Source organism: Python bivittatus, unplaced genomic scaffold, assembly GCF_059951505.1.
Source record: "Python bivittatus isolate LINGU-HERP-01145 unplaced genomic scaffold, Pbiv_v1 ctg000670_np1212, whole genome shotgun sequence".
Lineage (NCBI taxonomy): Eukaryota > Metazoa > Chordata > Lepidosauria > Squamata > Pythonidae > Python > Python bivittatus.
The window spans coordinates 2,259,897-2,271,033 of NW_028277094.1; the positions used below are offsets into that span (position 1 = coordinate 2,259,897).

At 43.1% G+C, this 11,137-nt stretch overlaps 1 protein-coding gene across 1 annotated transcript; it reads right to left on the reverse strand.

The window, feature by feature from the left end:
- Positions 1-6,742: 6,742 nt before the first annotated feature.
- MTCP1 (mature T cell proliferation 1) lies at positions 6,743-11,111 on the reverse strand. The gene is made up of 4 exons (XM_007433336.4): positions 7,487-11,111; positions 7,212-7,382; positions 7,047-7,099; positions 6,743-6,932 (listed from the first exon to the last, which is right to left on the reverse strand). Exons 1-3 carry the CDS (start codon positions 7,601-7,603, stop codon positions 7,052-7,054), a joined length of 336 nt encoding a protein of 111 aa, XP_007433398.1. The 5' UTR covers positions 7,604-11,111; the 3' UTR covers positions 6,743-6,932; positions 7,047-7,051.
- Positions 11,112-11,137: the final 26 nt, after the last annotated feature.

Sequence of the window (11,137 nt, forward strand, 5' to 3'; positions counted from 1 at the left end):
ATATGCCATCAAATCTTTTCCTCATAATGGAAAATCTCTTGCAAGTGTGAGGTTAATGTACTCTTCCAGTTAAGCCTAGAAGAATTGAAACATGGAAAAGGGCTATGATTGTAATTATTCAAAATGATTAGTCTGATGAGGCCATTGATGTTTAGTGAATAGTGGGCAACCTGATGCTTTCCACATGTTTTGCTGACTAGTTTATATGATCAAAGATTTTTGGAATTACTGCCAAGAGTTTTGGAATTACTGCCTCCCAAGCAATTGGAAGGCATCAGATTGACTACTCTGATTTGTTCTACTAAATAATGGGTCTCTCGTATTTCATATACAGATTTCTTTCCTATAATTTGCAACACACACACACACACACACACTTTTATTAAGACTAGACTATATCTGTAACAGTGTTCTACCACGGATAACTCTTTTCCCGAACCTGGAAAATACCAGTCAACTCAGACCGTTGGTCTCTCCATCTCAGTATTATCTATCTGTGGCCTTTTAGCAAACGTTGAACTGTAACTCCCATGATTCTGGCCGTGCTAGTTAGGACATATGCCTATATCTGGTTTATACTGGGCTGACAACAGGATTACAGGATGTCATACTAGAGCATTTTCAGTTTTATTTGGAAAGGCTAGAGGATAAGCTCAGAGCCTCACATCTCAAAAACAGGCACTCTCCTGCTGAGCTATAGACCCTCCCTGCCATCTTATAACCATTCTGAAAACCTTGAGCATCTTATTGCAAGAAAGTTGCAGACGTAAAATACATATTTGCTTTGTGGTTTGACCTAGGCTACTGAATGTGCTCATGACGGTCATCGGATTTGAATAAGGGATTCTCGCGGCAAGAATTCAGACTTTGCCAACTATGCTAATAGCCCTTCTCTGTGGCCTTCTAGACTTTGCTATGAAATGAGAAAGTTGCTTTGTCCTACCTTCAGCATAATCCTATCCGTGGCCAAGAAAAGAAGTTTGTTCTCTCGGACCCTAGATACTAAGATAACATGATCGTATCCTTATATGGATCACATATCTATTGAATAGCAGCAGGGCCTTTTAAGAGAATCTTAACACAGATTGTTCCACTAGCTTTGCTAATGGCTGCTTATGATGTGAACACTAGTTGTCTTGACATGATTTCAATACTGAGGAGGTACTAGATATAGAATAGCAAGAGTAGTAAAGAGTGCTCAAAATCCCTTGGGAAACATTTAACTAAGTCTAAATTGGGGGTGGGGGTGAAGAGGAAAGGGGCGCTACACTCACATCCCCATTCCATTCAGAAATGGAGTTTCATCCACATGAATAGCAAAACATCGGATTTTAAAAACACCACTTGCAACTCTGGCTTTCCACAAAGTGTCTATTGCTTTACAAAGAGGGAAAGGAGGTCACAGCACATGATGTAGCTATCCCTGAAATCAGCTGCTTCTACCACAGCATTACATAAATCAGTATTGTGCAATTGGATTTGACTGCTACTGAATCAAAGTCCAAAGAACCAGTGGTTGATCTTACTTCGCCAATGAGGAAACTGAGGCACATCAGGTAACCTGCTGCTGAGCTAAAAAGCTGCCTCTGTGGGCTTTAGTTGCCAACCTTCTATGCCTACGTAGCGGAAAAGGACAACTTCTGAACAGAGTGAGAAACAATGACTTTGCAAGAGTAGTTTTTGCAGTTTAACAAAGGACTAGCTTACGTACCACACAACGAGATTGTCTGAAACCTGATGTCCAGCAAAAAGGCTGGATTTCACCTTCCAGTAGAATATTGCTATTCTGGACAATAGAACAGATGACACGGAACATTCACAAACCAAGTTATTCTACTCCGATCTACTTTACAATAAGGCTACAGCAGTAACATAGTTTGACAGCAAAAGTGCTAGGAGCTCTACTCTTTGACAGACTGGCTGTTGTCTTCTGGTTTCCGTGAGTGTCTGGAAGAGGAGCTGGCTTGCATCTTGGGAGTACCTCTCCAATGCAAGGAGAACAAATGAGGTATAGCGCGGTAGCTACGTAGACGGCAGGTAAGGCTGCTCTCCCCTCCCAGAGAACGGGCTTCCTCAGGGCTGTAGGGTGTGAGATCAATTGGAATCTGATACCTGCTTCTCTTTCTCCTCCACCTTAAAGCCTGAACAAGAGAGGGATATGCCCTTGGGATACTGGGCACAACACCGTCTCATCTCCTGGAAGACAGCTTCACACTTAGATTCCAAGTAGTTGTTTGCTGAAATTAAAGAAGAGAGCAAATGGTGAACAGGCTGCAGAATGGAAGGTGGGCAGGCCGAGCCCCCTTTAAAATAAGCATATAACCAGAAACCAAAGCACTCCACATAATCTCCATAAAAGTTGTAAGATCTCCAGAAGTTGTAATCAAATTGTGATTTTTCAACAGGGCAAGAAGAAAAAAAAATTAAGTACATGACTACAGTATAATATTAATATATTTTTAATTTTAATTCAATGCAAATGTAATGTCAATGAAATCAAATTGTCTTGTCCCTGCTATGTATTTGATCTATACCTGCTGCAGCTAAGACTCTTTCCATTTAAGAATGTGGCCCCTAGAATACTACTCCTGCTTTAAAAGGAGGACCCCTTGCTTTCGTTTGCACAAACAGAGCTCTTTGCTCTTCCTCTTCTGAGCTTAGAGAAACAAAATCTTTAATCTACAGAAATTAAGGAAACAAGACTTCAAATTTCCCCTAGTTTTTTTTTTCCAATCTTGGATGTCTTAGAAAAGCACCTGATCACTTTCAAGTACAATAAAACCAGGGCTTCCCGTGTAAGTCATGGCCGACTGAAGATGTCTCTGTGAACAAGCAGAGATAACGACTGTGGTGAAGAACACAAGACTGGCGATTAGATCGGTCCTTCGAATATCTCCAGAGAAGAAGAGATTGGGAGATCACCCACGAGTGCTCTGAATGGCAGCTCCTCGCGAGGAGACCATAAAAGGGCGGTCTCCCACAGGTTAGAGCACCAGAAGCCAAGGGAGACAACACCTTTGATCTCCGCAGCAGCAGAGCCTTTCATAAGGACACTAAGCCAGCGGAACTCACTTTCTAATCACATTTGGAGATGTTCAATTTAACTGCTTAAATTGATGGATATTAGAGACCTTCTAAAGGGCGAGCTTAATTTAACACCTGGTGAGTTTTACCTTCTTCAGATTTAAGAAATTTTAAACAGAGGCTTAAGAATTTAAAATAATATACAATTGGCAAAAAGCTAAAAAAAAATGGGGGGGGTTGATTTAAGAAAATTTTAAGCAGATTGGAAGACCAGAGAGATTTGGAATATTGGTTATTTTTGCTGTAAGGTTTGAAAAACAAACCTATAATTAAATAATAGACTCGTGGGAAATTACTGAAATGGAGTTGAACCCATATTAAGAACTGAGGCTTGATGAAGGTTGCAAATGGACACTAGAGGGAACTAAAGGACCAGGCAGAAAAGAGTTAAAATGGCTAAACTGGCTATACCCTTTCTTAAAGAGTTTTTTGAAACAAGGACTGAAATATTCATAACTAATATCTCAGAAAGGATGGATAAACTTTTAGAAGACGATGAGAAAAACTTTAAAAAACTTTTACCTGACGTAGACATTACAGAGTTTGAAGGCATGGAAGAAAACAAAACTCAGATTATCAAAATGGGAATGCAAAAGACAAATCAAGGAAGGGATCTGGACATGGAACAGCCGCGACAAGAAATCCTGGACGATGCCTAAAGGTCAAGATTGTGCAGAGCGAAAAGAAGGAATATAGTGCTCGACTATCTTACCAGGGATAAACTATTTGTCTGATACTTCTGGTAACTCCCAGTGGGCTTTTTTCTGAACTAGGATTGAAAAGATGATGATTTCTGGATTGCGTATAGATAAAAGTTAGGCTATGGGAGGAGTTTATTTGTAGCTTTAAAGGGGGGTGAAAAGTTAGTATATTAGCTTATGCTCATTGTGATGAAGGTTGGAAACCGCTTTTTCATGACTTTGCTGCCTTTTTTTCTTTTCTCTTCTGCTTTTTTTTTCCTCTTTTTTCTGCACCCTCTGAACTTTTGTTTTTTTCCTTCTAGTTTAGTTTATATTAGTTTTTACTATGTTTATTAAAAACTTCAATAAAATTATTAACAAAATTTCAAGTACAATAAAACCTGAGTGTAACTGGCCTCCTTTTAAAGGAAGGCAGCTGATGGGACCTGCAGCCTTGCTTTGCCCTCATTTAATGGATCGATATCCTTTTCACTGAGAATTTTTTCATCCAGTCGAGGGTTTACTTTAAAAGACTCCCATGTGCGTCAATTATACATATACAAATGCTGCAAACTGATGTAAATTCAGATGAAACATACACTCCGTCCCTACAAAATACTTGATTCGTTCAAATTTTAGCGATGATATACAATACTTGATGTTAGGATGGAGACTTTCATTACAGGCTATCATTTAAGTTGGCATTTACTAAAAATTAATGAAGAGCCAGGATAGCAGCAAAACAAAATATTTCAGGACATCGTGGCAATGTCCTTTGGCACAGTGAGACTTTTTTCTCTCCATTTTTTTTAATTAAACAGTTCAGTTTGTCTTACTGCAAGGAAGTAGTTTTAAGGTGTTTTAAGGTGTGTGTTTGTTGTTTTAATTACACTAAGATCTCTTGTTTCAGGCAAAGTACGAATAAGCCTCCTCTCAGACTTTTCCAGTGAGCTATTTCTTCATCTAATAACAAGCCCAATTCAAACAGAATGCTAAGAGGAAAATTCCCCTTGCAGCTGAATCAGGATGCAGCTCTACCAGTTGCCTTTTGGCAACTCAAAGCAAAGAAGAGGCGGTTGCTCACAGAGCATCAGAAACTCACCCAAATATAGATCAGATCAGAGGCCTGTAGCATTTTGTTCTCCTGAAGAGCTTCAGCATTATTAAAATACAGTAGGTCATCAAGGAAAGAGTGCAAGGTGGAAAGACACAGCAAAAACAACTTCCTCCACTAGTTTAGGATGAACACAGATAGCTAAACTTGGAAGGAAATCTTATTTATCCCAGAAGCAATTACGTCCAGCCCTACCAGCTCAGCAAGCTCTAAGGGCTGCAAATGGATTGCTGGGAGCTCATGTACAGTCCATGGATAGCCCGTCTTGATCTAAATCATTTCTACTAAGTATGAGTTTTATCATTAGACTTCTCTGTCCTCCACCTTTTTTTTAAATTAGTATTATTATTAGTATTAGTATTTTGGTTATGTTTAACCTGTATTTTCTAAAAAAAAAATGCTTTGAAGAGCAGGGAAAAGGTATCTATTTACTTAACAGTAATTCAAATACTGTACAACAAAACCAAGAGAAGCCGCTTACCTTGCAAACATTTCTGGATTTCACAGGCATATTTCTTACAGGGATCTTTTGCAGCCATAACCAGAGAACTAAAACAAAAATCAGAAAGGAAAATATTATCCTGGTAAAACAGAGGGCCAAAGTTCCTAAGGCCCTATCCAAAAGAAGCTTCATCCTCCCCATTCCAGAATTTGGTAGGATAGGATCCAGCCAGTCAAGGATTTTCTTCATCCTGTTTAAGTCCATTTTCTTGGCCAATGAAAAGGGTGCCCTGTCAAACTCCCACTTTCCACCTGAGAGAACTGGCGCGGCCCAGATGAGTTCTGCCTTCCCCAGAGCTTGCCAAGCAAGAGATAACATTGGATGGAGAAAGTTCTAGAAGGATTACAATGTGCTAAGCCTGGTTTACTTAAACCCAGTTTGCCAAAAAGGTCTCTGATGGAGTCATGCCACAGAGCCATAAACCACCATTACAATAATTAACTTCATATCATAGACTAAGTCAGAACCAAACAAACTGCTATGGCTTAGCATGATGAGTAAACCCAACCAGAGAGAGCTGATCTCTCCTTGAGTGGGTCCTGGGATTTGCCGACTGATAAGCTACAGGCTCCATCCTAAATTTTGGAATGACACTTAGAAAGACACTTTGGTACCTCAGACAGCCTTCCCTTATTACAAACACCGTAAAACAAAGTTGTTGCATAACTAATGCACTTAAAGGATGAAAACTAATGCGCTTAAAGGACTGCATGTGTTAAAGAAACAATGTTCCCTGGGAACTCGAATAAGAATGATAGTTCCTTGTACATGAACAGTGAAACCTAAGGAAGGAAGGAAGGAAGGAAGGAAGGAAGGAAGGAAGGAAGGAAGGAAGGAAGGAAGGAAGGAAGGAAGGAAGGAAGGAAGGAAGGAAGGAAGGAAGGAAGGAAGGAAGGGAGGGAGGGAGGGAGGGAGGGAGGGAGGGAGGGAGGGAGGGAGGGAGGGAGGGAGGGAGGGAGGGAGGGAGGGAGGGAGGGAGGGAGGGAGGGAGGGAGGACCCCTAACATACTGTTTTCTGAAGACTAGATTCTCCCCTCTGAGTCACTGGCCTTGTAAAAACATGTAGGAAACAACGTAACCCCTGGTGATGCTGCCAGAAATTAGTAAGATGGAAAACCAAACACACAACATCCTTGGTTGTTAAAAGAGCACAGTATTTTTCAAGGCAGTTTGTTCAGGAAGAAGGTATGACCTGCCTGACTGGCTCAGGCCCAGGCCTTCTGTCTTGGCCTCCCCCACGCCCCCATGCTTCCGGAAGCTCCACGAGCAGGAGGGCTAGGGCCATTGCTTGTTACTCGACTCTTACTCATGGTATTCTGACCAGCTTTCCAGCGGGGTAGGGGCAGGTCCAGTCTGCCTACCTAAAACTGCCCCTCTGATTTCAACTGGCCATGGTACTCTTCTTGACTGCCTGTCCTAAGCTCTTGGGTGATGCTGTTGTGGGCTGTTAAGAGAGTTGCTCGCCATGCTCTGCCTCAGGGGCAGCGGCATTTTTAGTGCTAGGAGTTAACACATAAAAAACAAACAGGACACCATCCTAGAGTTGCAGCTCCTGAAAGACAAAAACCAGCATGAAAGAACCACCATGAGTAAAATAAAGCGAAAAATAAAAATATGAACGCAAGGAAGGTGGGGGGGGGAGGAACGAGAGGAGAAAGAATCTCACCAGATCTAATTGCTTATCAGGAGTTTCAACAGCAGCTCTTCCACTCCCATGATCTGCAAGGACCCAAAGAAGCGTTTATTGCATCCCAGCACATGGTGGATCATCAGGGCCAGATTTCCACAAATGCTCTACCGAGCAAGGTTTCGTTCGGTGGATGCAACCTACCATTAGGTGGTGTTCAATGCCCCAGATGCGGGAGTTACTGTCCCGGTATTGCTGCCCCTCTGAAAGCTGCCACATGTGGGGCAGCTGAGAAGCAGGAAGGCGGCTGGGGCGCACTGCTTCACCCAGGGGGACAGGGATTCTTCTGATCCGGGCTTTCAGCGTCCCTCCTTCCTAGAGGAGGGAGAAGCACAAAACAGGGGGATGACAGGCTCAGGCCAAAATCAGTCTCATCAGCCTGGGCGGAGGGGGGAAGTCCCGGGAGCGTTCTCGCTTACCTCTTCTGGTGCCACCAGCCATGTTGCCTGGTTCTCATCGCAATAGACGCCCATCCGTCGTACCCAGAGGCGGACGGGTGGGACTTGGGCGTCGCTACCTTCCTCGCCTTCTGCCATGCCCTGCTATCTTGCTAGGAAGGCCCGCCCTTGGTTCCCATTTCTACACGTCCACCTTTACCTCTGAGCAAAGATACGGAATTAACTGTTAGTCCTGCAAAGAACCGGCGCTGGGGAGGGAGGCCAGGTGGCATGCAGCATCCCAGCACTGTGAAAGGCATGTTAAAAAAAAAAAAAAGGCAAGGAAAAAGGGGCAAATTTAAGAAATATATGCCAGCCACTGTTCCTTAAGACACCCTCAAGGTAGAGTGGATTCCACTAGAAAGGTCTTTCAGGAAGAAAGGTGCTGTGGTCATTTATGATGTGACCCATCAGTGGCCTTGATCAATAGATAGGACCGCATCATCATCCAAGTCAATGTTTCTCAACCACAGCAACCTTACGATATGTGGACTTCAACTCCCAGAATTCCCCAGCCAGCTGGGAGCTGAAGTCCACACATCTCAAAGTTGCTGAGGTTGAGAAACAGCAATCCAAGTGAACTAGTGGTCTGTAGTCTGAATGGGGCCTCCAGATCACTTCATAGTTAACTTCCTCATCCAACATTGCTCCAACTTGCCTTCCCATCCATTACTTCTTTCTCCTTCTCTTCTTTCAGTTGATCTCCCCACAACCATTTTCTAGACCTTTCTAGGAGGATAAAACAAAAGAGTTCTACAAAATCTGAAATCAAGAGTAGGTACAACTGATGATTTTGGGCAATATACTCTCTGCTGCTATTACTTTAAGTGCTGAGTAAAGTAGATATATGGAACTAGGGACAGCAGGGGGGACAAAATCTCTTTCTCTCAAAAGGAGCATTATTTTGCCACTTTGGGGCAAAACTGAGCTGCTGAAGAGTTGGCAAAGCTCAGCAAAATGAAGTTTATTTAGGATCCTAATTGCATTAGTCACATGGATGTCCCATAGCTCTTTCAGTATAAGGACAAACTTTTGAACTTAGCCCCTCTTTTTGGCAAATTTAAAAAAACCAAGATGCAGAAAAGCAAATTGTACTTTAAATGAAATTCTTTTTAGCATTCTGGTTTCATATACAGGACAGATCAGGAAAAAAATTTCAGTAGTGTAAGCATAGGGGTAAGAAAAGTTATTAAAGGAATATATATTTATTTCTAAAGTACTTTTTAATCTAACACACTATTGTTGGACTGAACAGCTAAAAACAGGGGTGTTCTAACCTGCTAGAGGGAAGAAACACACATCAAAAGATTTTGTGCAGCAACAGAAAAGAAGGCCATGTGGTTAACCACTTTGGTGGCAAACTTCTGAAAAAATACTTTGCATTTGATCACTGCCAAGGAATACAGAGCAGGCCAAGGTACAAGGTGCTCTTCTGGGCCTCAGCATTCCTCCAGAACCTCTTGGGATCAAATGACTAAACATGCCAAATGGATCAAGAGCCGTTCAAATTACACAGCCTAAGAGCAAATCCACACTACACAAGAAATTTCCCCAAAGAAAGGTGTACTCCATATAAGATGCCCCCATTTCTCACATACTCACACACACACACACACACACACACACACACCTCTTCAGCAAGGCTGGCCTGCACTCAGATACCAGCAGAGTCAACGTATTTCTGCAAATTCAAAAAGCCAGCAGTTACTTAGAAGAAAAAGGACCCATGCATGTATTTTGGCAGCACTCGGTGCCCTAATGACAAAGGGCACCTCTCACCATGGAGCTACATTTGAGGGTGACTCAGAGGGGAGAAGTTTGCCTATGCTTTTTTTTTTAAACCTATCCCAAGCTGCACCTGGGTTCTTTCAAGAAGTCTCCTATCCACACAGTAAGAATCAAGAGCACTATCCCTGTATCGCTGCAACATCCCCCTCGTGTTCTATTAATACCATTAATTCTGACGCAAGCAATTTGCTTAGAAAACAAAGAACATTCGCTGAAGCCTAATAGGTTTCCTATTTGTGCACAGCAAAGGAGCAGTAGGAAAATATGACCAGCGGAGTAGCTGTGCTATTCCAACCTGATGAATTGTTCTGTAATACTGCCTACCACCTCCAGATCTGGAGACAGCAGTTCATTTTCCCCCAGCTTTTTTCTTCTTAACTGCTGAATCTGGCTTGACATGGAACACAAGAAGGCTGAGCACAGAGATGGTAGCAGAACTGAATCAAAAGGCGGATCTGTCATAAGCAGCATGATTAAGTCATACATCATGGCTGCAACATGCGTAACCCAGAGCCACCACTCTACAGGCTTAGCAAGCCTCCTGTGAGCATGATGTCTGTTTCCAAGTAGCTGTTCTAAAGTTCAGCTTTAGAATGCCAAGATTCTTGCAGCCTCCTAACCGTTTCTCTGGTCCTGAGAGTATTTACTACTTTTTCTTGCCATCAGTGAGAATTGGAAAAAAAAAAATGAAAATTACAAATAGAAGATATCTTTACAAGAAAAAGAACAAGGCAGAGATCTGAGGTAGTGGAAGAAGTCAACAACTCCAAACTGCACCAAAAGGTGGAGTCTGTAGCTCCTGTGCTATTACATTTTATAAGTCAAATCAGAACCATGGGTTTTCTTTTTGCAGCCCTCTCTCTTTTTTGCAATTCTGCAAAGTTGGTATCAGGCCAGAAAAAAGTGCAACATTCCAGAGCTGCTATTCCTTGTCCTGAGTTCCTTGAGTTTTGGACAAGAAAAAAGATCACTTTGTGCCTCTGAGCTATGGATGCAACCAGCAATTGCAATTCCCTTCGGATTTTGGAAGCCAGAGGGAACGAGGTTCCACACATTCCCACATTTCAACAGAAACCCAAGAGACAAAACCTTTCCCGTCACCGTATCTTCATCTTAAGATGAAACTACACCTGCTGGGCTTGGTTTCCTGTTTATCATACACAGATAAAGAGGAAAGGGGATGGCAGACCTAGCTGGTCCAGCAGCAGTCTAGAGACAGTGGTGTTCACATAACACACGTACATCCAGCTAGTTAAAGGCCCAGCGATTCTATCCCCCAACGTTGGTTAGTATTAACACTGGTTGGGTTTCTTTTGTGTGTGACTTAACCTACTGACCAAACCCAGGCACTTTGGTTAGGTTCAAGTTGAACGTACAGAATGCTGCCAACCTAGAGAGCAGGTTCCTCTACTAATCAGATTCCGTGTGCCATGTGAACACAACCATGGGGGTCCTCCCTTAGTCCCCCTCGCCTCTTTCTCCAGATCCTGGCTCCCAGCCCCTGACTAAATTCATCGGAGCTCTTCCCCTCTAAAAAAAAAAAAGGGCCTGGACTTGATTAGCCCGTCAGGCAGAAACTCAACAGGTTCGACCTCCCCTATCAGAGAAGGGGCTCTGCCTGTTGAACTGCCGCCTGCCACTGTAGCCTTGGAGAGCTTCTCTCAGCCCAGGGCCTTCGTCCTTTCCGCTGCCCCCCAAGTACATCCCGGGGGCGTCGCCATGGCGACGCACAGACCAGCCCTCTTTCCCACGTAGGGGCTGAACCAACTGCCTTCCTTTCCAGGCAGACCGGCCCGCTTTCCCCTTCGTCAGCCACACACACACACCCTCCCCAGGCTGAAGGGT

Coding starts and splice junctions, on each gene's coding strand:
- MTCP1 (XM_007433336.4), bottom strand. CDS start 7,603: ATGGCAGAAGGCGAGGAAGGTAGCGACGCCCAAGTCCCACCCGTCCGC. Junction 7,383..7,486: donor GGCTGGTGGCACCAGAAGAG/GTAAGCGAGAAC, acceptor TCCCTCCTCTAG/GAAGGAGGGACGCTGAAAGC. Junction 7,100..7,211: donor GCATTGAACACCACCTAATG/GTAGGTTGCATC, acceptor GGGTCCTTGCAG/ATCATGGGAGTGGAAGAGCT.